The 23,086-nt window shown below is 42.8% G+C and overlaps 1 protein-coding gene across 12 annotated transcripts in view; it reads left to right on the forward strand.

The window, feature by feature from the left end:
* Positions 1 to 23,086, forward strand: part of SLIT3 (slit guidance ligand 3) — a 512,565-nt gene that overhangs the window by 461,937 nt on the left and 27,542 nt on the right. For all 12 annotated transcript variants that reach the window (XM_080555212.1, XM_080555205.1, XM_080555208.1 and 9 more), the window contains 3 exons: positions 9,919 to 10,012; positions 15,301 to 15,438; positions 22,299 to 22,539. In XM_080555212.1, coding sequence (XP_080411338.1) covers positions 9,919 to 10,012; positions 15,301 to 15,438; positions 22,299 to 22,539 — 473 coding nt within the window. The remainder of the gene's footprint in view (positions 1 to 9,918; positions 10,013 to 15,300; positions 15,439 to 22,298; positions 22,540 to 23,086) is intronic.

The raw sequence follows: 23,086 nt of genomic DNA on the forward strand, positions 1-23,086 counted from the left end.
ATTCAGGCTTTTCGTTATAGGTGCCCAGCTCAGCTATTGCAGATGTCTTCTTTTCTTGTCTGTAGAGGGAGGCAAGCTCTGGTAGCACTGCATAGCAGGTAGTCTGAATCCTTCATCGCTCCTGTGGTCTTGGACACCATAATACTGCTAAGACTAACCATACTACAGTAAACACTGCAAGTATGAAATAAATGCATGTTGTATTATAAAGAATAGTGTCAATAGCGAGAGAAAGAAGATCCAAGAACATGTGTGTTGTTTTGGAAGAAGTATTTGGGATCTCCTCCTGGTTTGGCAGACTAATGGTTAAATAATGATAGTAAATCTTATGTTCTGAAGTGAAACACAAATTAAAAATGCATGTTTTGGAAATGTTGACTAATGACAGATTCACAGTATCCAGGGTTTATTTTTTCCATACCTTAATATTTTCCTGCTTTATCTTCTGTCTGTCTAGTTTTACTTGTTACAGCCTTTTTAGGAAAAAATATCCCAAATGATGATGCATAAATTTTGCTTTCATTGGTTGAAATAATGAAGGCCAGAAATCTTTCTTCAATTAATAGCTTTTTACAGTGTTTTCCTTTAAAATTCTTTGACTTTTTTTTTCCCCCACTCAAAGTAGGTTGTAGACAAAAAAATGACCAATTTGTTAACTGATAGCTGAGGGAAGGAATTTCCCACACTCCAGCCCCATTTCACTTTCATCAAAAAAAAAAAAAAACTCATGCAATAACCTTCTTCCTATTTCCTTTCCATCAAATCACTTTAAAAATGTGCAAATACAAATGGGTTGTATGAAAGAGGAAAACATAAGTTAAAGACAGCAAGACTGAGAGGGAAGGTAGGCAGATAGCTGATTGCCATAAAAAAATAATAATAAAAAAAAATAAGTGGCAGAAACAGTAGACTCAATTCTCCTTAGTCAAGACCTTACCTGAACCACCACGTTCCCTCATCGTTCTTCCAAGTCAACATTTTCAACGTTTGTTTGTATTTATGTAACTGAACCAATATTTGTGCTGTGTAGCTGAGTCCTGATGGCCTTTGCTTGTCAGCTGATATCTTATTTTTCCTCTCCCCAGCTTGTTATTTTATTCCTGAAACTAAATTAAAAACATGTACTTGCTCCAGGATAATCATGTAGCCTATGTCCTGCCAGCTCTAATGCTTGAGCAGTTCATGGGATGTTTTATAACCTGATCTGACCACTTGATGGATTACAGCTCCATCTTACATTTTTGTAGTGTTTCCTCCTCTTCAAAAAATATATATAAGAACATCAAAAGAAGCAGCTATGGATTTGTCCCGTCCCGTCCCGTCCCGTCCCGTCCCGTCCCGTCCCGTCCCGTCCCGTCCCTTCCCTTCCCTTCCCTTCCCTTCCCTTCCCTTCCCTTCCCTTCCCTTCCCTTCCCTTCCCTTCCCTTCCCTTCCCTTCCCTTCCCTTCCCTTCCCTTCCCTTCCCTTCCCTTCCCTTCCCTTCCCTTCCCTTCCCTTCCCTTCCCTTCCCTTCCCTTCCCTTCCCTTCCCTTCCCTTCCCTTCCCTTCCCTTCCCTTCCCTTCCCTTCCCTCCCTCTAATGTTTATCCTTTTTCATCATCATCCTGATCTCTTAAATCTTCATCATTCTCTTGATCTCTTAGCTTCCTTATCTATTTCTGAATCTGTTGCTGTAACATGCCTAATCTCTGACTAATATTAACACTATCTCCCTAGCTTTGTGTTTTAGAAATGTAGGACAAAATTCATACATCCTTGTCCCTTCCATTCCATTTTTCTGTTCATTGCTGTCATAGACCTTCTTGAGAGACATCCGTGATTTCCTCATAGCTCTCAATCCAAATATAGCATTTTATACCTCCAAAAAGAGCTCCTTTCCTCAGTCCCACTGTCCTCTGCACTCTCACTTGAAGAGGTATTCACACCTGCATAAAGGACTGATGGATCTGTACCAAACAGGTACTATGTACTTCAAGTTGTTTTATGCTTAACTTGCTACTTTACTTAGTTTTGTTTGTGATTGCCATGACTTTTCCTTTCTCCTATCTGTCAGAAGCAGAAATATGTAGTTCTCATACAAGAATAAAAATCAGGAAATATTTCAATTTTTTGCTAAGAATCCTAAAAAGCCTCAGCAAGCGGACACACCTCTTTGTTCTGAAACCTAACAGTAGCTTCTAATATAGAATGTAGGTTTTTTTCTAAAATACATGGCATCCCCTGGAGATGGTAAAAAAAAAAAAAAAAAAAAAAAGTTTTAAAATAGTTTGTTTCCCTGGGGAAAAAAAATAAAATAAAATCAATTGCAAGCAGTTTGTATCACAGGAAAAAAAAATCTCAAAAATGAAGCTAGAAACTATTTTTGGTTTTATGTGTTTGGAAGACAAGACCTAGATGTATTTTACCTTAGGGGACCTTGCGGTGTCCTGCGGTAGATGGTATCTGAGATTTTTGCAGTTATGCTACTTTTAGACAGAACGCTATTCACTGTTAGTGATTATGGTCCCTTTTTCTGGCATATCTTATTGTGGTAATGTTGCACGGCCAAAGCCAGGCACTTAGTCAAGCCAAACGACTCTGGAAGAAAGAAGTTTTGTGGGTGACTTGTGGCTGACACTCACTGCTGGAGCTCTCCAGCTTGTTTCCCATAGCTTAGCCTGATTTGAAAGACTCCCTGAGGTGGGCATCAGAGGCAGCTGAAGTGAATCATTGCACTCTAGGTTGGGTTTGCCCTCTTTTATGTCTTTAACTATGTGTTGGACATAAACAGCAGAAGGTTTTTAGATAGCCTGATGTGGTTCTGCAAGGATACAGACTGCCTAATGAACACTGAAGGCCTTAAACAAGTATCTAATGATCAGCCTCTTTTAAAATTTCCTTGAGACAAACAGAAAATTATGGTCAAAGTTTGGTGTATTTTCTTTGTTCCTGAAGGAGTTCTGTCTTACGTGGAAGTTTCTCAACATTAGTTGCTTGGCAAACATGTTGTGTTGCTTACAGTGCAGAAAATAAAAAGGCACCTACACTTACTATGTGTATAATAAATGAGAAGAGGTGGAAAGCTGGAAGTTCTCCCTCCTTGGAGATACTCAGAAGCCATCTGGATGTAGTCCTGGGTAACCTGCTGTAGGTGGCCCTGCTTGAGGAGGGGGGTTGGACCAGATGACCTGCAGAGGTCCCTTCCAACCTCAGCTATTCTGTGATTCTTTGCATTGTACAAAAGCCTATGTGCGCTTCCAGCCTTGTTTTATTAGAGGAGAGCCATGTCTCTGCTATGAGTTTGAACCTCCCTTACTTCACCGTACTGTGACCAAAGAGTAAGAAGCAGTGCTGCAGCCTTAGTTGTTGGTCTCAGTATGGGTGTCCTGCCATGTTGGAGCTCTCAGCTCCAGGATTTCTACTGGTGAGATTCCTTGCTGTAAAATGTAATGTGCAATGTTTTGGGAGCCAGGTATGCTGGAGAATTTCCTTGTTAATCAGGACCTCAGTATGTCTCTAAGAAAATGTATTCTCAGCTTCCATATATTCAACTACCCTTACGTTTAGCTACTGCTTTCTTAAAGGATGGATGAAGTGAATACCATCCACAAATGGGATTCATGATTCATTAAATCCAATCTGTGAGGAAACAGCAGAGGACTAGAAGTTAACCACCCGTCCATTGCTTACCTGCTTACCTGCAGGTGGTGCGTACTGTGTAGTTAAAAAAGCTGGGAGGAGCAGAGTCCACCTATGGGTAGTCAGTGAATTCAGCACTCTGACACTGAAAAGACGGCCATGGTAGATTTGCCAGTAGGAAATAAGTAGATGTTTCTGCATGTAAAGTATTCTTCAAAGACCTCTGTATTTAAAGTTGCATTCTGAAAGACCATCTGCAGTTCGTTATCTTTTTGTTAGGCCTGTTAGAGTTCAGATTAGAAACAAAAATGTGTGACTTCCATGTCTCTATGACTTATGCTTATTAGTTAGAGCAGGGCTTGGTTAACTGTTTGGGGTTTGGTTTTTGCTTTGTTTTGGGATTTTTTTGGTTGGTTGGTTTGTTTTTGTTTGGTGATGGTGGTGGTGGTTGCTGGTTTTTTTTTTTTTGGTTGGTTGGTTGGTTTTGGGTTTGTTTGTTTGTTTTTTTTATAAAAATCACGAGAGAAAGGATGTCACTAGGTGAACTAGATTGTGTAAACAACTGAATTGATCTTTAACAGATTCCAGACTAATCACGTCATTGGAAAGCATTCCTATAAGGTAGTGCAGCTCCAAAATATAGGGGGTCTAGCAAAATTAGGACATATTCCAGATGTAGTGGTTCTGAGGGGTAACACTATATGCAGGTTACCACCTTATGAGAGCACTGGAAATTTTTCTGTTTTAGTTAATGTTTCGCTTGCTGCATTGCTGTGGCCTTTGTGATGTTGAATGTGTTTTTTCTTTCTTTGGCAGTGCATAGAACTGGAGCATGTTCTTTGTTCAAGATTCAGAACTGGTGAAAAGATCATTGGTTCCCTATCCAGATCTCGCTACTTAATCAGTTACCCTTTTGTTTAACCTTAAGGTTAGAGGTAATTGCTCCTTAATTCAGAACAAGCCATTTTCTTGAAATCTCAATGTGGAGTCCAACTTCAAGCTACTATTTAATAGGCCAAAACCTGATATGTGAACATTCAGATTAAAGCTAATGCTTTAATGTTTTTACAGCATTGGCACAGAATAAGAAGCATAAATAAGCTTTTAATTCTTTGTCTGCTAAGTATTGTGGGCAGTGTACCTCAAGCCAGAGCAAACTTCTTTGTTAATAATCCAGAGAACTCAGTTACAGTGCTTTACAGGTAATTTCTTTTGTGTTTAGCAGATTGTTGGTGTCTAACATAGCAGACAAGTGTATTTACAATTGAAGAATTTTGACAGTGTTTCTATTTTCTTCACTGCATGTTTAAACAGTTTGGAAGGAAAAAAAAATCTAAGATAAGCTTCAAATTTTTTGCATCAAATATTAACATTCCTAACCAAATTATTTTCGTGGCAATACCACTACTAGCATATTGTATGGACATCCGACAACTGGTCCACCCAACCATTTTTAGGTTCTGTGTTCCGAAATTTCCAGTTGGCACTGACCTCTTTTTAATAACTGAAAAGAGAGAAGGGAAAAAAGAAAATGCAAAAAACATTTCTAGCGATACAAGTTATTAGATACCAAATGAGTAGTCTCTTATGAGAATAACAGTGCAGTGCGTTTTATTACCAGTAAAGGGAAGAGTTCCATCCCAACTTACCTGGCAATGTTCAGAAAATTGCAACATATTATTTAATGATTCAAATATATATTGTCTCCCTGTGCAGGCTGTAAAAGTTTGGTCTGTGTGGATAAAGGCCAGGTTTTCTCCATTGTTTCTTCACTGCAAGTTCTTTCCTTTTCTCAAATGCTATTGTGAAATTCTCAACAGCTTTTTTGCTCTCAGTCCTCCGGGCCCAACAAAAGCTCCTCTCGTGTGATGGTGAGAATATGTTCTGGGTTGCTTTGTTAATTATTTCTTGAATATCAGGAATGAGGGAACAGAGGATCATCCAAATGACACAGAAGGCAAAATAAAATCATAGAACTCATCAGTTACAAATTGGAGGTTTCAATGGTCTCTTCAGAACTGCTGTTTTACTTATAGATAAACAAAATACTGTTGCCATCCAAATCTCTCTTACTGATTAAGGAGAAGAGTGTAACTTGGATTCTAGTTTTAAAAGTCCAGTGTGGCATGAAATAAATAGCTGTCTTGACAGCTCAGAATGGAGGGAGAAGAAGAAGAAAAAAAAAAAAAGATTATTAAACTGCGTGTAGAAGTCTTCTTTATTGCTCTATTGTTGCCTTGGCTTCGTTCTGAGATGTGTGAAAGGCTACAGAAAAGTCTAAGCATGTTTCTTGGCAGTTCTTCATAAGCAGTGAGCCCTGTGAAAAGTGAATGTGGAAAGCCCCATGAAAAACAGGATTTTGCTGAAAAACAGAGAAATGTTGTATGAGATAATAAATGTTTTGATGTGGCTTTTTACAAAGCAATGAGCAATGCCAGTGAAGAAGACAAGGGAAATAGTTTCAAAGGGGCAAAATACCTTTTCTATTGTGTGGGGATTTTTTTTCCTTCCTTTTTATTTCTTTTAATGCCTGGAACAGCAGCAGTGGGATATGCACCTGCTAGTATTCCACTTGTCAGTACTACTTGGTTCGAATCTGAAAGTTGCATTTTTGTGGCAGATCACATTGCTTGCTTCATCTGTCTAATGCTTGCTTCTCCTAAACAAGCACTAATTACCAGCACGTTACCACTGGCCTTCAGAAGTTCAAAATGCAGTGCCCACAGAGCTGATGGGCCATCTTTATAAAGATACTCTCTTCATTATCATGCCTCAGTTCTGCTGACCACAGAACATCATTGAATTCATACCTTTAGCTACCATGATAAGCAACATCAAAGTGGTTTTCTTCTTGTACGTTTGATGTAGTCTTAACCTGCTCTTCGTTGTAGTGTACTGCATGTTGACCTATATTCTTAGGCTCTGATGGAAGAATGTGAGTATGCCTTGATGAAACAAAAAAACATGTTTGGGGATAAAAAAAATTGCTTAGCTGATTAGAAAAGAAATACGTTGTTTTGTTTTCTTATCTTTTATATGAGCACTTTAGAAACACTTGTATATCCAGATCAGAGTTCTGATTTGAGAAGACATTGAATAGAGATAGGTGGGTGGGTTTGCTACATTTGGGAAAGTGTTACACTGAAGTTTTCTGTTGTTTAAGCATGATTAACTACCTTCCACAAGTAGAGTTAATGATGCCAGAAGTTTGCCTAAGATTGTTTTCCTAAGATTGTTCATTTTCAATTCACATAGCTATCTAGTGAGAAACTTGGACTAGACCTTCAGTTGCTGCACAGAGAAGCCGTCCGGTGTTACTCCAAAGAAGGGAGATGATAAGAATTTTCCTCTGATACTGACAGTCATGTGGTCAGTGAATATTGCACTCTCAGGTCTGATGGCAGATTTTTGACTCAAATATTTTATGAGCGAATGAAATACGAGAAAGTCCTTGCATAGCTGGTGCCTTGGGTTTTGCTTTTCAGAGAATGTTTTATTTCCCTGGCATGTTTTCTGCAACATCTAATGAACATTGGTGGAGCCTGAAATAATGTATCAAGAATTTTCTTCCTGAGATGAGGCTGCTCTAGTTGCAAGGCATTCCCAAGTGAGCTCTCTAATGACTGATAAATGGGAAAAATAACAGGAAGGATCCTTAAACATTCCAAGTTTTGCATGAAAAATGATAATTTTTTTGGATGCGGTGTTTGGTACTAAGCCTGGAATTCCCCTAAATTTTGATAGTGGAGCCTTCAGAATGACACAGTGAGTCATAATATTTGACATTTGGGGAGAATTTTACTGGATCTCTAAGTACTTGTCAAAACTATTGAGAAGAATATTTTAAGAAGAATTATGTTTTCCTTTGAGAGTTTATGAAACTGTTCTTATTTGTTAAAGCCTGTTTCCTCTTCTTCAAAGCAAAAAGAGAAATAGAAACTTGAAAAGTCTGTACTGAACGTTTTTAGTGAAAGGATAGTTGAAGGCATCTGTCCACACTGTATTCAGTTATTAATTGGTCTTCAGAAAATATTTCCAGTTTTAGATCATTGCATTCTTTTAATGTCACCAGCCAGTTACATTTTATTCATGTTTATTTTCACATAACATTTGTAGTACGCTGGTAAGGGACAGGAGATACACCAAGAAGGCAAACTGGCAATTGTCCAGACATCACAGCAGGTTCTGCCCAGCTCGTGTTCATGTCTGCCCGAAGGCTGAGGCCATCACTTTGGTGTTAGTATTTGGGAGGGTCTGTGGGCTGTGAGCTTTGGGATTGCTAAGTAAACAGACCTATCTCCAGTCTTGGGACCTCAAAAATGTGTTAATGGATGTCCCCAAATGGCAATAATGTTCAGACTGATAAGAATTGAACGTCCCTAGTTGCTGTTAAGGAGTAACAAAGTACAATGGCAAACCTCAAGTCCAGGGAATGATCTGTTTCCCTGGTTCCCATGGATTTGCGGTGTTCAGTTTTATTGTCATGTCCCCCTTCCTGAGCTGCATACATTCATTACATTTGCCCAAGATTTGTCCAGAACTGCTTAAGGCTTGGTAGTATTTAATAATGGTGGCTTCCTGGGATTCCCTGGCTCCAGAAGGAATTGTTTGTCTTGCAACTGTTATTACAAACAACAAACTGTCCACTGTGGATTGCCATGCTAGACCTCTCCAGTGCTACCAAAGCCAACCCACTAAAAGTCATGAGGGTATTTGTGGGACATGAATACAGGGCTTACGCTGCTGGTACTCCTTCTCATGCCTCCAGGGCTTTTATTACCGCTTCTTTCTCATTTATGCTTGACCACTCTCAAAAGCAGATATCTTGGATGTTCTATGTTTGAAACAAATTTTTATTAAGTAGTTTTTGCAAATATGCATTATTCTTCCATCCTAATAGGAAGAATCAAATGAAGAGCTGTGTAGGTTGTACTGTAGGGAGGCTGGATATGTGGGAGAAATAACCGGAAGGAGGGAGCTGGGGGTGTTAACAGCTCAAACCATTCCTGTCACCACCGGAGCCCACCTCAAAATAGTATTCTCAGTCATCCCTGCCAGATCACAGGACTGATAAAAGATGTTTTTGATTTGTGTTTGCCATCTGAATTTTGATTTTTGTGCTTCTCTTGGGTTGTATTTTCATGTATTTCTCTGTAGCCACTACAGTTAGAAATGTAATTATTTTTGAAAACAGAGATTCTCCTAAGACAGGTGGAGCTGCTGCTTCATGACAGTTCTGCTAAAACGTTGCCAGCCCACCCGTGCCTCCCATGCTATCTTTTTTCCCACACTATCCACATGACTTGTTGCTCACATAATGATACGTATTGTGTATAGGCACACAAAATATGCGTAACCTTGAAACCCTGCAGATGTGGTCTTTGATATAACTGCACAGGGGACTTTGGAACTATGGTTTTGAGGGTTTCTATGTTGAGAGTACCTGACCTTTGCTTTTCCTGCAAGGCTTTGGGAGATGCAGGGTAGGTTTCTTTTGGTTTCATGGGAAGCCAAAGATTTCTGTAGTCTTTGGCTGGATCTCAAATCCTGAGGTACTGAAGTGTGACCTAATAATTTAGGACTCAGAGAAGGGTGGTGTTTAAATAAACTATCTGGTCTTGAACATTCTAGAGCTATTAATTATTAAAATTTAAACAAATCCAGGGTGTGGCATGTAGCACACAATACCTAGAAACAGCTGAGCTGAGCTTACATGTGATTTTTTTTCTAAAAAGACATCATCTTCTCTGAGCACAATAGAGCTAGTACTTTTCTTATAAATAGTGAATGTTTTATAATTATATGCAGTCCTAAAGCTGGTTCCTATTATTGAGAGTCACAGAGTTTGGGGGGGAGGGTTTGTGGGTTGTTGTTCTTTTCCAGAAAGATGTCCAATCAGCCTCTTTGGCAGAGTATTGACTATGGCTAAAGTATGCTTTGGTGTGAAAAATCTTACAGTCCGAAGAGTAACTTCACTTTTGTCTCACTTTCCTGCTTTAATGTAGGAGGTCCTGTGTCAGGATCTGACCGTTCTGTCCTTACTCGGTCTCCAAGCAGAGTTCTGATGTCAGTACTTTTCATACCAGTCTCTCAAATTTGTGTGATACAAACAGTACAGTCATAATAGGTCAAAGGAACCCAATTTAATGAAGTCCCATAGGCCCTCACAAGTAATATTGTCGCTGCTGAACTACTGAGCTGTCTCTGTTTAGGGAGATCCACCATTCCTGAACATCGTGGTTGGAGCTCTTCAGGATCATCCAAGTTGTGTTACAGTTGTATTGCTTTTCTTTTGCCTTAGGTGAGCTGTGTGATGAGGTGATTAACCACTGCGTTCCTGAGCTAAATCCATGCCAACACGAGTCCAAATGTCTTCCACTTGACAAAGGATCCAGGTAAGCATGTGTCCTATTGGTCTCCAAACACTGGGTTGACATCCATTGGCTTGACTAGGGTTGAACTGTCTGTGAGCTTGGGTTAATGGGTAAAAAATATTGAAATAAATAATGCAATACTATATATACTTCAGATCATATCACCTTTTAGTGCAACCTTACATACTTGGTTTTTTTTGTTTTGTTTTGTTTTATCTTTCTGTGGTTTGCTTGCAAATAACAGATGTAATCCCAAAGCAAAGAAATTATTCTGGAATGGAGCATGACAAAAGATGCACTTCTGGAATAGTTACTGCAAAGTATCTTACACTGCATCAGAAACTGAGGACAGTTTCCTTATGTGTTCCTTAGGCTATTCATCAGTTCAAGCAGCGTAAGTTTGAGGAGCTTTAACAGAGGTAACTCAGCTCTCCTCAGGCCGTACTGGCTCAGTGCTTAAAATCCAGTTCCAACGGTACTGAGAAGGGAGAGAGAAATGGATGGGTAGAGCATAATGTTGTGGGAGGCAGAAGTTTCCTGTTGTATTCCCATTTCAGCTATTGACTTCTGGTACGGCCAGTGGTCTTGGGGTGCACTAGCAAAAGCTGGCCTGGACTGCAGTGGGGCTCAGCTCCATGCACTCCCTCACCTGGGCGACAGCAGAAAACAGCTGAATGGGATGGCTCACACGTGGGAGCCACCTTCTTCTACTGGCTGTAGGGAAGTGAGCTTTGCTTGGCTCGTTAGATTTTTTAACATCTCCTGTGTTTGTATTTGCACAGCAGGAATGACACTGACTGCTTCACAGCAACAAAACATCTGGAGGTTTGGGTGTTTGGGTGTTTTAAGAGGTGCATAGTAGTGGCACTCATCACTTCTCTGAAGAGGGAATTTCAGAGCAATTTAGCAAATAGCTCAACTTTTCGATTGACTTTCTCTCTGTGGAGAGCTTTCTGAGGAAAGATCTTTGAATCAAAGCAGTAAGAAAAGAGAACAAATTCAGGAGGGCTCAGTGCAGCTGTGAGCTGTGTTGTGTGCTTTCTACTAAGGCTGTTTTCACAGCCGCGATGCTCTCCTGGTGGCTTACCCATTCCCTCCTGGGGAGGAGGCACGGGTTTCGGTGAGGGATGCCTTCACCCAGCACACCCAATTTGTCTGGGGAGAGACAGGAGCACTCTTTGGTCCTCTTGGTAACCTGCAGTTTGGGTCAGATAGACTATGTTCTGTGAAGCAGCTAGCACACCAGAATAATGTAAACTAATACACGGAACACTGCAGTGTAGTTGAAGGAAGCAAAATAAAGTTTTAGTGATGATGACCATGTAGAGGGCAGCTGAATCTGTGCTAGACAGTCTGTACCACTCAAACCTTGCTTTTGGGTGAAAAACCTCCAGACAGACACATTTCCAACTATCAAGGAAGATGAAATTGTCAAATGATTAGGATGGTTCTTGAAATGATGCATAGGGGCTGGAAAAGGTGGCGTGTGCTTGATACATAGATAGTCCTGATGCTCTTTCTAGCTATCGTTCTCAGTCAATCCATCATTCAGCTAATCCGGTAGCTACAGCATGTTACAAGGCAAAGGTTTGTAACTCGGATTGCCTTATGTCATTAGATATATGACAGGATGCAGACAACAGTGGTCCGGAATAGTTTTACTCTTTCTGGAAGCATTTTCATACCTGCCACCCAAATACTTTGAGTAAATCTGATGCTTGCTTTCTAGAAAAGTGTTCTTCGCAGTGAGGCCATTAACCCTTGGGAGGAGCCTAAATAAATACTCATAAGTATTTTCTACTACTGTTTGTTGAGTTATTCTTCCCACTATTGTTGAGTTAATCTTCCTACTATTCAGAGAATGATAAACCAAATTTCTTTACTGGTTCCACCCCATTTTGCTTTCTCGCAGACCAGACTTGAAACGTGAAGGAGCCTTTCCAGTCCTGAAAGTAGACTTGTCCCACTATTGCTTTTTCTTGCATACCTGAATTGTACCAAACCATTCAGAAATAGGCTAAGAGCCTTCAGCAGGTCTTGCGGTGACGTGTGGTTGCTGTTGGGTCTCATGCAAAACAAGGGCCAGTCCTGTGCCGTCACTGATCCCTTGAGCAGTTTGGTGCCCTGACCTGTGATGCACCATGTCCTTAGCACGTAATGGGGCAGTGTAAAGCCGCGTGCACAATGAGTCAGGCTCAGGCATCATTCCCCTGCTCAGTTTTCAGAGGCAGGGGATGTTAAAGGCAGGATTCCGGCTTGTTCCTGAGCAGACTGTCCACTTGGCAGCTTTGGGCCACAGGCACGCAAGTGGGATGCACCACTGAAGAGAATCATAGCAGCACGGACTCCAGTCTCTCTGTCTGTCCTGCCCTCAGCTTTAGTCAGCCTGCAAGTCTGCAGAGGGAGGAAAAGATGATAAAGAGAGGAAAAAATAGAAAGCCAAGTAATATATTCATATGGAGAAGGAAATTCCGTTCTGGCCCTGCAATAGTAGCCATGAATCACGGCTTTAATACAATAGACATTGAGTGCATGCAGATGCAAATCCCCCTGGATAGGCCAACATTTTGAATACCACAAGACATGTTTTTAGGCTATCCAGTACTGGGAATGTTGCCATCACTACAGGGCTGTAGCAGAAAACAGGATTTCAACTGTACTGGTGTCATACGGTCATTGGGAAATCAGATAACTGGTCTACTCATGTAGATTACTCTCTTACCAGGGCTTCAATAAAAAAATTTCTTTGCCTCCATCTTTACTGCATCTGACTTTTACTGATACTGAGTCACTTGCTAGTGCTGTGTGGGAGAGGGACGGAGCCCAAGTGCCACCATTCCCTGAGGGCAGGGCCTTGAGTTTCCACAATGATGTGGGGTGAGGCGCTCACGTGGCTGAGTGTCTCACCTGCTCTGTGCCAGGCACGCATTTTTTGGTAGCTTCAGCCTAGATTTGACACCATGAAAGCTCAACGATGACAGGCTGAAAATGAATTTTATGTTTCTAAAGGGAAAGCCAAGGCTGGAAGCAAACTGGGCTATTTCAGTGCGTGTTTAGCTGCACAGAGCTCTTTGCTTTTTAAGCTAAAAGTGCAGGTGGCTTTCCTCACTTCCAGCCTCCACATATTTACTGTGCTGTTACTAGAGAAGAAGAGGAGCTTCCTCTGTGCCAGAAAAGTTTAAAAAAAAAAAAAAAGGCAAAACATTCAACACAATGAAATGACTTCTAAAAAAATAACTTCAGCGAAGGAGCATGTTTTTCCATTCACTGTAGTGATGTTGGAGCATGGTATAAATATACTTTATTTTTCTAAAGCTTGGAATTATTACCTGACAGCTTAAAATGCTGATTTAATGCAGCCCTGCAGAGAAAAGTGGTGGTTCTGTCATTACTGAGATAGCCAATACACATCATAAAATTGATGCATGGCAGCCCTGAATAAGGCACTGCACATCGTTCATTATTACATCACTTTATATTAGGACTGCAGGGATCAATAAAAAGCAACAGGATTAAATGCTGCCAGTTCCCCCCCACTCCCACCCCAAAAGTCTTTTGATTGACATTATTTGCTTGCAGGTGTGACCGAAGTGGTGCCGAAAAGTACTGCACACCTCTTATGGTTTGGGGAAGGAACGCTTTTTACTTCTTTCTTTGTTTTGTCATCTCCGTTAAGTTAATCACAGTATTCCCTGAGCCACCACGGTGTAAAGAAAGCAATTCAGACATGCGGAGCTGGAACATCAACCACCCTGTGTCTGTGGAGGGTCATGATGGGGGCACCTCCCAGAGGAAGGATGGAGAAAGAAAGTCTGTGCATCTACATAGCTTTATCCCTCCTACAGCCCGCGAGTTAATAGGCTTCGCCTTATTTCCCCCTGTTTTAACCAGTCATTATGAGCCGTGGTTCAGAATGGAGCCTGGGGGGCACATTGCTCTCAGTGCTGGAGGTAGGTGGCTGCTGAAGCCCGATGCTGCGGCAGCCGTTTGTCCGTCATTAGCCACATGGAGCTCACTGACCGCCACTCAGAACCAGCTTCAACACCAAGATGGTTGCCTGGAAAGTGGAAGTATCCTTTTCCTTGTCAGCTCCCAGGCGTTCAAGTCCTTTGAAGAGGTTTTCCATGAGGAGCTGTCTGCTGTCCCTACCCTGCCAGGCTGCTGGCAAGGAGGAGAAGGGCAGCAGAAGAGGGCAGTGGGGGAGTTTCTCTCCTGATGCCACCTCCCTTGACTTTATGAGGTCTGTCCTCTTCCAGCTCTCAGTGGCAAGCACACAGATCCAAACAAGGGGCTCTGGCAAGAGCACAGACCTCTCTTTTATTGGCGAAGAGTAGCTCTTCCCTTGTTTTGGTTTAAGCGATATGCCGTTTGTTTTCCAGATGTGCAGTAAAATCCAGCTGGGAGGAGTGAAATGTGCTTTATGGACTAAATCATGACTAAATATTGTCTACGCTGTAGGCTCAAAAAGAGGCTGTTCAGCAATCCCCAAAGTCTGTTCCAAGTCAGAGACTTTGGGACGCATTTTTTATTGTTAGGTTATAAATATCTGCAGGGCTTATAACAGAAATATTGATGCTACCTTCATAAACAAACCGGATTTTTAAAAAAGGCAATGTTTTCAGGTTTGGGTGCATCCCATTGCGTTGCTCCTGAGAGTGGCATTACCCCATAGGAGCAGGTACGTGCCTTACCTGAGCGTCCCCATGGGAAGGGACGGGCTTCAGAGATAACTTTCCCTAGCTGAAGCAACATTTACCATGCCTTGAAAGTGAATGACAAACAGGTGGTGGGCTCCAAACTAATGGTGTTTTTCTTTACATTTGCTGAGTTTTATGGTTTGCTTGCAGATTGCTTCCATTTGGGAGGTGGAAGTTTACTGTGCTCCGTGTGGCTGCACAGAGCCAACCTCACACATTCAGCAGCGCAGAGACACAGGCAAAAGCTTTCTGTGCTCTTGCGTAGTCTGAGGCATCAGAGCAACTGCCCACGAGTCTGTAAGGTTAGGGAAGATGTCATCTTTAATATCATAGGAAGACCAGTATCTGATCACCCTTCTCCACCTGGATGTGAAAAAAAAAAAAAACAGTAGTGTGCAATTACTTTGCTTGGCTTGAATTTAAGCAGCTTGCAGAAGTTCAGAAAGAGACAGACAGGAAGCCCCTGAGCGTTTCTGAGCGCAGGAACTGTGTTTGATGCTTCCAGGAACAACAGTTAACACCTTTCCATCTCAGATCAGATTGGTGCTACGTTGCCCGTGTGTTCTATCATCGTTGAAACAAGCTATTAACAGCAGTCTTCTTGTATTTCAGATGTGAGTGCTTGCCTGGTTACAGCGGCAAACACTGTGAAATAGATGACGATGACTGTGTGGGCCATAAGTGTCGCCATGGAGCCGTCTGCGTAGATGCAGTCAATGGCTACACCTGCGTCTGTCCTCAGGGTTTCAGGTACGTGACAGTCAGCTCCCCCTACAGACTCTTCCATACATGTTGTTGGGGCACTTTCTTTACTTACCTTCATCCTCAGAGCTGACCACCCTTTGGATATGGTATTGATCTGTCATTCCTATGTGGGTGGATGGCTCAGTGCTTCCTATCTTGTAGCTGACATAGGTCTTAAAGGCTGAACTGAATACAGAGGGTTAAGGATTCTTGCTTTGAAAATAGTTCGGCCTTTGTGCAGTGCTGCAACAATTTGCCTGCCCGCCTGCCCCAGCCTTTCCTGGTGAAACACTAGGTGGTAATACAGTCACATTAATTATATGGAGATAAGCTCTACATATGTGAGAGAGAGCAAAGGATAATAAAATTATATATATGAACCCTCAGACCTGGCTCTAAGAAAATAAGATTCCGAAGATTTTGCGCCCGTGTCTCTGTGCCTGCTGGTGGACAGGCTCAGTACAGTTTGGGCTGTAAATTTTCAGTCTCCGATTCTGACATATGCCAATAAATCTGACTCCTGGAAATCTAACTGTCTGTCAAAGATAAGTATGCTACTCCAAATGGATTCACTAATCATTGCCTGAGGCTGGATACTGGCTTCCTTCCAGCTAAACCTTTTCTCTGTTTGAAATACACACATGAGACAAAGAGGAATACCTGAAAAGATCAGTCTTGACAAAGCAGAAATTGCATGAACACTTACAGATCCTTTTCCCTGCCTTGTATCTGCAATTGTTTTCATTCTTCTTGCTTTCATCCTTGCTGGGTGTTTTTTTCCCCTTATCAACACATGTTTTTATTGCAAAGCAGACAGACTTCCCTGAATAGGCATTGATATATAACGTGATGTCAACCCATGGTTTCACGGAATCAGACTTGTTATTTACAGGATATCAGATATCCTTTCAATTTCAAATTCATACAATTTTCAGTACATTTCATTCTCTGCTTCAATCCTTTTGATGGCTTACGGGATCTTCCAAGTTGCTGACTGGCTACGTAACAAGTGGCTGCCCCACAGAGGAATTGTAAATGCTCAGTGTTATCTAATTGTTAGAGTGCTGAGAAATGGGATTGCAAAGTCATACCACAAGGCAAGGCTAACTCAAGCCTGTCATCAGACAGTATGACCGGGAGATCTCTGCTGCAGGTGCCTTGATTTTTGAGGCATGTCAGGACTAGGCAGTGATGAACACAAGGGGGTTTTTTTGTAGTGTTTTGTTTTTGTGGTTTTGTGGTTGTTTCTGTTGTTGGTTGGTTGGGTTAGGTTGGGTTTTGTTTTTTTCTCTCCATTAAGACAGGATCACAGTGTTTGATAGGGATATTTTGAGTTGTGACACAGCCGAGCTGAACAGCAGGGGTAGGTGGGGGACTGGTCTGGGTCCCTGCCTGTGCCCATGCAGCCCTTCGGGCAGTTTGGGCAGTGTCCCTGGTTGGCTGTTCTCACAACAGGGAATTCAGGAGGAGGATCTGGAGCAACCATCTGTTAATTCTCTTAAATGAGGGGTTTTCATTAAAATACAAGTACTTCAAGCAGCTCCAAAACTCTCCTACAAGCTCAGACAGCACTTCACAGCCTGAGGTAGACTTACACAAGCAAAGTAATCCCACTGCCTGATAACTGCAGAGCCAGGAATAACATGAGGTATCATGCTTGTTTTCATTTTTTTGCACTGCTCCATGCCATCTCTCTAAATCTCCTGTGCAAGGCACAAGAGAGTGCAGGTGTTTTAGGAGAAAAACATCACAGTGGGCAGTAACAGGATCTGCCAAAGCAGACAGCAAGCTGAAGCCCCTAGAGTTCTGCACACAAAGCAGTTTCTGGTCTTTCTTGATTTCAGGTTTAAAATTCTGCTAATAGAATATGGTCTGCTCATTTGTTCATTATTCTTTCCATGACTCTAGCCTTTTATAGTTTAAAGGCCTGCTGCTCTGAAGGGGTTTCTGACTTTTTTATTTATTTTTTTTTTTAAAATTGCAAATGCCAAGGTAGTGATTGACAGAATTCAGGCTTCTGATGTGCAGGGTTATAGATTCAGTTCACAAAGTGTGCTTCAGCTGCTGACTGTACAGCGAGGAGATAACTTTGTAAGCATTTGAAGGCTGCAAGTGTTGATGAGAAGGAGAGAACACAAGTGGGTGGTCTGAAAAAGGTAACTAGGAGACCTATTATTATGATTAATAAAGTTTTTTTGGCTAAATTTCAGGAATCGTTTCCCAGCAGTGAGTTTACAGTGACCTCCCAGTCATCTGGAGCTTATGCTGTTGTAATAAATGCATAGACCTCTAACAATTTTATGGCTGTAGCTATGCTGTACATCAAAGCCACTTGCACTCACCAAGTAATAAGGTTGTTAAAACTTAACATCCTCATACAGTTGAACAAATGGCAGTCTCTGGTAATTCTTAACAGTGGTGAGCCTCGCATGCACAATTACACACCTCTGATTACAGCCCCAGAAAAGCAGTAGTACCAACATGCGCACACCTGGTTTTCCATTTTGGCATTTGCTGTTCACTGTTCATTTGTAGCTGTGCTCCATACCTTAGCTTATCATTCAGCACCCTTTTGCAATTACATAATACATTTTCTTTCTGTAAGGTTTTCTGTTTTCTATCCAAAGTATTTTTTTTTTTTTTTTTTTACGTCCTGGAGATGAAAACATTTTCAAGAATTTGTGACCCCCTGCTGGATGAAAGCTAACTTATCAAACCTTCCCTCCAGCAATCAGCCTCACAGTAGTGTTGTCCTCACAAATGTTGCTCTAGTAGGGAATCACATATTAGGGCTGCTGAGCTTGGTACATAGCACTATTCCTTCATTGTGTAGAATGAGTTCCCCACTGGGACAGTTTGCTGCAAGAAACTCAACAATGATTATTTAAATAAATGAGATTGTACCAGGCAGGAAGGAGTTGGCCAAGCTATGCCTCTCAGGCTGTGCTCCAGATTCCTCTGCTAAGGAAGTAAGTTGTATTAATGATTTCTAAAACTATATTTTTTAAAGTTAAAATAAAAAAGTAAACGCCTTGACAGACGCTTGTTGCAAATGTAATGTCTAGATGCCGACAACACAACAGCCCCATTTGTGGGGCCACCCACTGGAAGGGTTTCATGGCAAGGAAAGGTTGCAGAGAAGCTGGATGGAGGGCTTGGGAAATCTTTCCGAGTAACACCACGCAGAGACACAGTGGCTTCTCGAAACATTTGCTTTCTGTTAGTGAAGGCTGTCGCGGGCTGCATGTATTTTTTTATTATTATTTTTAACTTCCATGAAACAAGAGTTATATATACTGTCTTCCCTTCTGCTTTCTGGTTGTTTCTCACAGACAAAACAAAATGGTCGGCGTTAGGTAGAGCAAAGCTAATGAGCTGGCGCAGCAGTGCTCCATTCCACTGGGCGTCTCGGTAAAACAAATCACGCCTGACATCAGGTTGGTGGTGGCAGCCCATTTGTGGGATCAGCCCAAGCTTGTTCCCGTTGCTGGCTCTCCTGACCTGCTTGCCAACTAGCTGCAAAGCCCTGCACTGGAGAGAGACATCACATGCTTAACGAAACCAGGCTTTGGAGAGGAAAGTGCACCAACCCATACACTTCAGTGCCTGGCTAGCACTGGGGACGCAGCACTGGCGTGTCCCAAGCTCATGCACTCTGGCTGCCGTGCTGATAGGCAGCTACTACAGGAACAAGCTTAAATTGGCAGGAACTGCTTTCTGTGCATCTGTCTTCCCATGAGGCTGTTGCTATTTTTTTCATGTTCCCATGTTTTCTCAGGAAGTAGAATGTGAACCACACCTTGGTGAGTGGTGCCATGCCCCTGAGGTGCTGCAGTGCCCTCCAGGAGCGGGGTGGCCATGGGGCTCTGCCAAGCTGCTGTGGCCAAGGGGTCCAATCAGGAAGGGAAATGCTCCCAGTCTATAAATAATTCATAGTTTAGGTGTGTTCACAAAGAAGCGTTCCTAAGACTAAGCAAAGAGTCAGTCCCATGTGCAGTCATTCCCTCAATCCGTACTGCCTTCCATGCTCATTTCCACCACTGCCCCCAGCAGGCTGAGCTCTGCACCGACCCCATGAACCTCTCCAAATACTCCTTAGAGCAATGCGAGTGGGGTTTATTGATTGCCAACAGTATTGCCTGCCAAATTACCCTTTGGAGATATGTTTGTCTAAATTAATAGATTGGCTTGTTCCTGTGCAAGATTATGTTTTCCTGGTAGAGGATATTTACTGTTGGCTGATGAGGAGGGGTATGGTTTTGTGGTGTTTTTTGTTTTTTTTCCCCAGTCCCTTTCTGAGAGCATTAGCAACTTACGACTGTGCGCACTCACAGCACCAAGTGTCACAGCATTGAGCAAGCTGCCAGCACGGTGCTGCGCCTCAGGAAATCCTCCTGCAGGGGTTTTTGCCCTCCTCGTGTGTGTTCCTCTGTAACAGGTTTTTATTTGCCCTACACGTGTCACCACAGGTGAGGCCAAGAGATTTGGGTGATGATAAGGAACTGGTTAGGATGTTCCTTGCTTTACAGAGGCTGTGGGGAAAGCTTTTCTCTTCTTCTCCCAGGTGCCAAGCCCAACAGTTTTCATCTTTCAAGGCTTTCTTCAGGTTTGTTTGCCTGTGGAAAAGGATGAAAACTTCCTCTACAAAACAGAAAGGAAATCCCTTGTTCCTCTGTAACGTGTAGCTGTCCCAAAGCAGGGATACCATTACAACTACAGAGCATTGTGAAACAAGTTGAGATGAAGAAACCAAAAGCAATTAATGCTTTACTTTGCCCTCCTGGTGTTTCCTCTGTTTGTAAAAAAAACAGTAATGTAATGCCCTGGGTCTTTTCTGTCAGACATGATATAAATGCAGAGCAGCTCCGCTGGTGTCGATGCAGTCCAGGATTCATCCCACCCATATTTCATTGTGAATTTGTCTTTCTTTTGTCTGATACAAAGAGTCTCCCAGAGGCAGACCAGGGAGCAGCATGTGTTGTGAGAACAGGGGCAGGGAGAGGTTTGGGCTCTCACGCTGTGCCACACAGCTCTTAGGGCAGGGCCATGGGACTCTGCGCAAAACTGCACATCAGAAAATGTGAAAAGGAAAGCAGTCATCCCCAGTTCCTTCTCATTCAGAAGCAGCAGGTCCCTATGGCTGAGCAAGATTGTTCCTGACTATGCTGTGGCTCTTTTATTTGCTATTCCTGCACGTCTACTATTGATACTATTTGCTGCAGGATAATGGCTTCGTTTCCAGTTCTAATTGTATCTAGGAAGATTGCCTAGAAATTCAATGAGCTTCCAAGTCTCACCTGCGTTACCGGAGAGGAGTGAGGTTTGAGGCATTTTTTTGCTTTGTTTTTATACTAGCACTGTTATTCCACAAAGCGCTCCCCAAATGGCAGGAAATTCCTAGTGGGACAAGTGGGATTTCACTGCTGCAAGGCTGTGCTGAGGGGTTATTCACTGCATGACTGGCTCTGCTGCAATCCTCTCCTGGAAAGCCCTCTGCCCCCCTGCCGACGCCAAGGGGCAGTGCAGGAGAGCCTGAACCCGCAGCCACCCCACCTGACACACGCTCCCTACTCCCCAGCCACCCATTTTTCACCATTTTGCTGTCTACACATTTTCAAGCAGTCCCAGTACGCGTTTGTTGGGTTTGGACGGTGCCTTGCACTGAGAAATTTGAGGTATGGTGCAGGGCTTGCTGTGCGCAGCCAGCGCGACCCAGAGCCTGGCCCGGCCCTTTGCAGCACCCACAGACTGCAGCAGCTCAGGGGGTGCACAGGGCAGGGATTTTTCCATTTACTTCTTGCAGTTTAGTCTGACACATGGTATCACTGTGAAAGATGACTGCAGCTTTTTGCGCTTTCTCCCTTTCCTCTGCTCCTTCGATGCCGGTGTCAATGTTTCAGTGTCGCTGAGTCATTCTGGTCTGTTGTACAAAGCAAAAAGCCTGGGAGGTGTGCAGCCCTGCTGCACCCGGGATGGCAGCCTGGGGACTGAGCTGTCGCTGCTCCTGGGAGCCGTGGCCCAAGCCTCAGAGCTCAGAAGCTCCTACAATGTTGGTTTTTCTCAGCCTCTTATATCGAGACCAAACCATAGCACTTTCCTCCAGATCCAAATATAACTTGGATTCACAAGTACTCAGATCAAGCATTTGCTTTGCAGCTACCTCGGACTCTGGGAGGTCTTCCTCTCCTTTGCATGCTCCTGCTCTGTGACATAGCCAACCACAAACTCAGCTAAAATAAAGGTGATGGTCCCATTGCCGTCAGAAACAACCAAGGCAGGGAAGCTGCATGGTGTTAGCACATTGCTTCTGAGAATTTTTAGCAGTTGCCCATCTATTGATTATGTGCTCTCTGATCTGCAGTACAGCAAGTGAGGAGACTGTAAGAGACACTAAAAATAAAGGTTTTTTCCCCCATGTGCGGTACCAGAGGTAGACTCATGTCACAAAGCCTAGGATGGGGATTTTTGGCTGTGGAGTGCTGCACATTTCTGGATGGCAGGGAGAGCAGGTGGCCAAAACTCAGGTTTGGGCTTAAATGGCTCCCAGTTTTTGTTGGGAACGTCTGCACGGCACGGTGTGGGATGGAAGCTGTTTTAGGCAGACTGCCGTACTTTGCAGAGCTAAATAACCAGTGCAAAGTGCAGAACAAATCGTTTTCAGTATTTTAATTGGCTCATTCAAACCCAGCGTGAGGATTTCTGTACAGCATTATGCTGTATAGCTTTCACGCAGCAAAGCTGGCACATGGTAGATGAATCTCAGAGTGACTGTACCGCAGTAGTAGTACAACATCAGCATCTAAAAATGCTTCCTTCCTTACAAAAACTGTGATAAATGAGGCTGCTTTTTTCTTTACTTTCTACAGTGGACTTTTCTGTGAAACTCCTCCGCCGATGGTTCTGCTCCAGACGAGCCCCTGCGATAACTACGAGTGCCAGAACGGCGCCCAGTGCATCGTGGCACACCAGGAGCCTGTCTGCCGCTGCCTCGCCGGCTTTGCTGGACAGAAGTGCGAGAAGCTCATCACAGTCAACTTCGTCGGGAAGGATTCCTACGTGGAGCTGCCGTCAGCCAAAATTCGCCCTCAGGCAAACATTTCCCTCCAGGTATGTCATGCAGAACATCCATTGCCAACCCTGTACTTTTCTAAGCAATACTACCTCTGCATCTACACATACATATGTATTTTCATCCTGAAGGAGCAGGGCCTGTCAGCCAAGATGCTGACAAAGAGTCAACTTTAGAGCCAGTTGGCTCCTCTAAAAGTATTGAAACATTTAGGAGCAGCTAAGGCACCACTGTGCCTTTGTGGACATACAACCTGCCTCCAGCATCTCACCACTCTTTTTTTCCCAGGACTGGCAATATAACTAGAGATGATTCAGCAAAATTCCCTGTCTTCTTACTGATTTACAGCACTGTTTTTCATCCTGTAGAAAGTAAGCAAGTTGCATCTAAAAAAAAAAAAGTCACTTTTATTTTTTTTTCTTTTGTATTATAGCAGTATTTGAGAGCTGGAGACTGAAAGTGGAGTCCTCGTTTTTTGATTGTCTTCAAGATTTTTTTTTTCTTGATGTGTATGAAAGACAGAGGGAGGAGGGCTACTCTATTTTCTCCTGATTCTCTAAACGTCAGCATAACTTGCTAATTAAC

Source organism: Anser brachyrhynchus (genome assembly GCF_964034855.1).
Source record: "Anser brachyrhynchus genome assembly, chromosome: 14".
In the NCBI taxonomy this organism is placed as follows: domain Eukaryota; kingdom Metazoa; phylum Chordata; class Aves; order Anseriformes; family Anatidae; genus Anser; species Anser brachyrhynchus.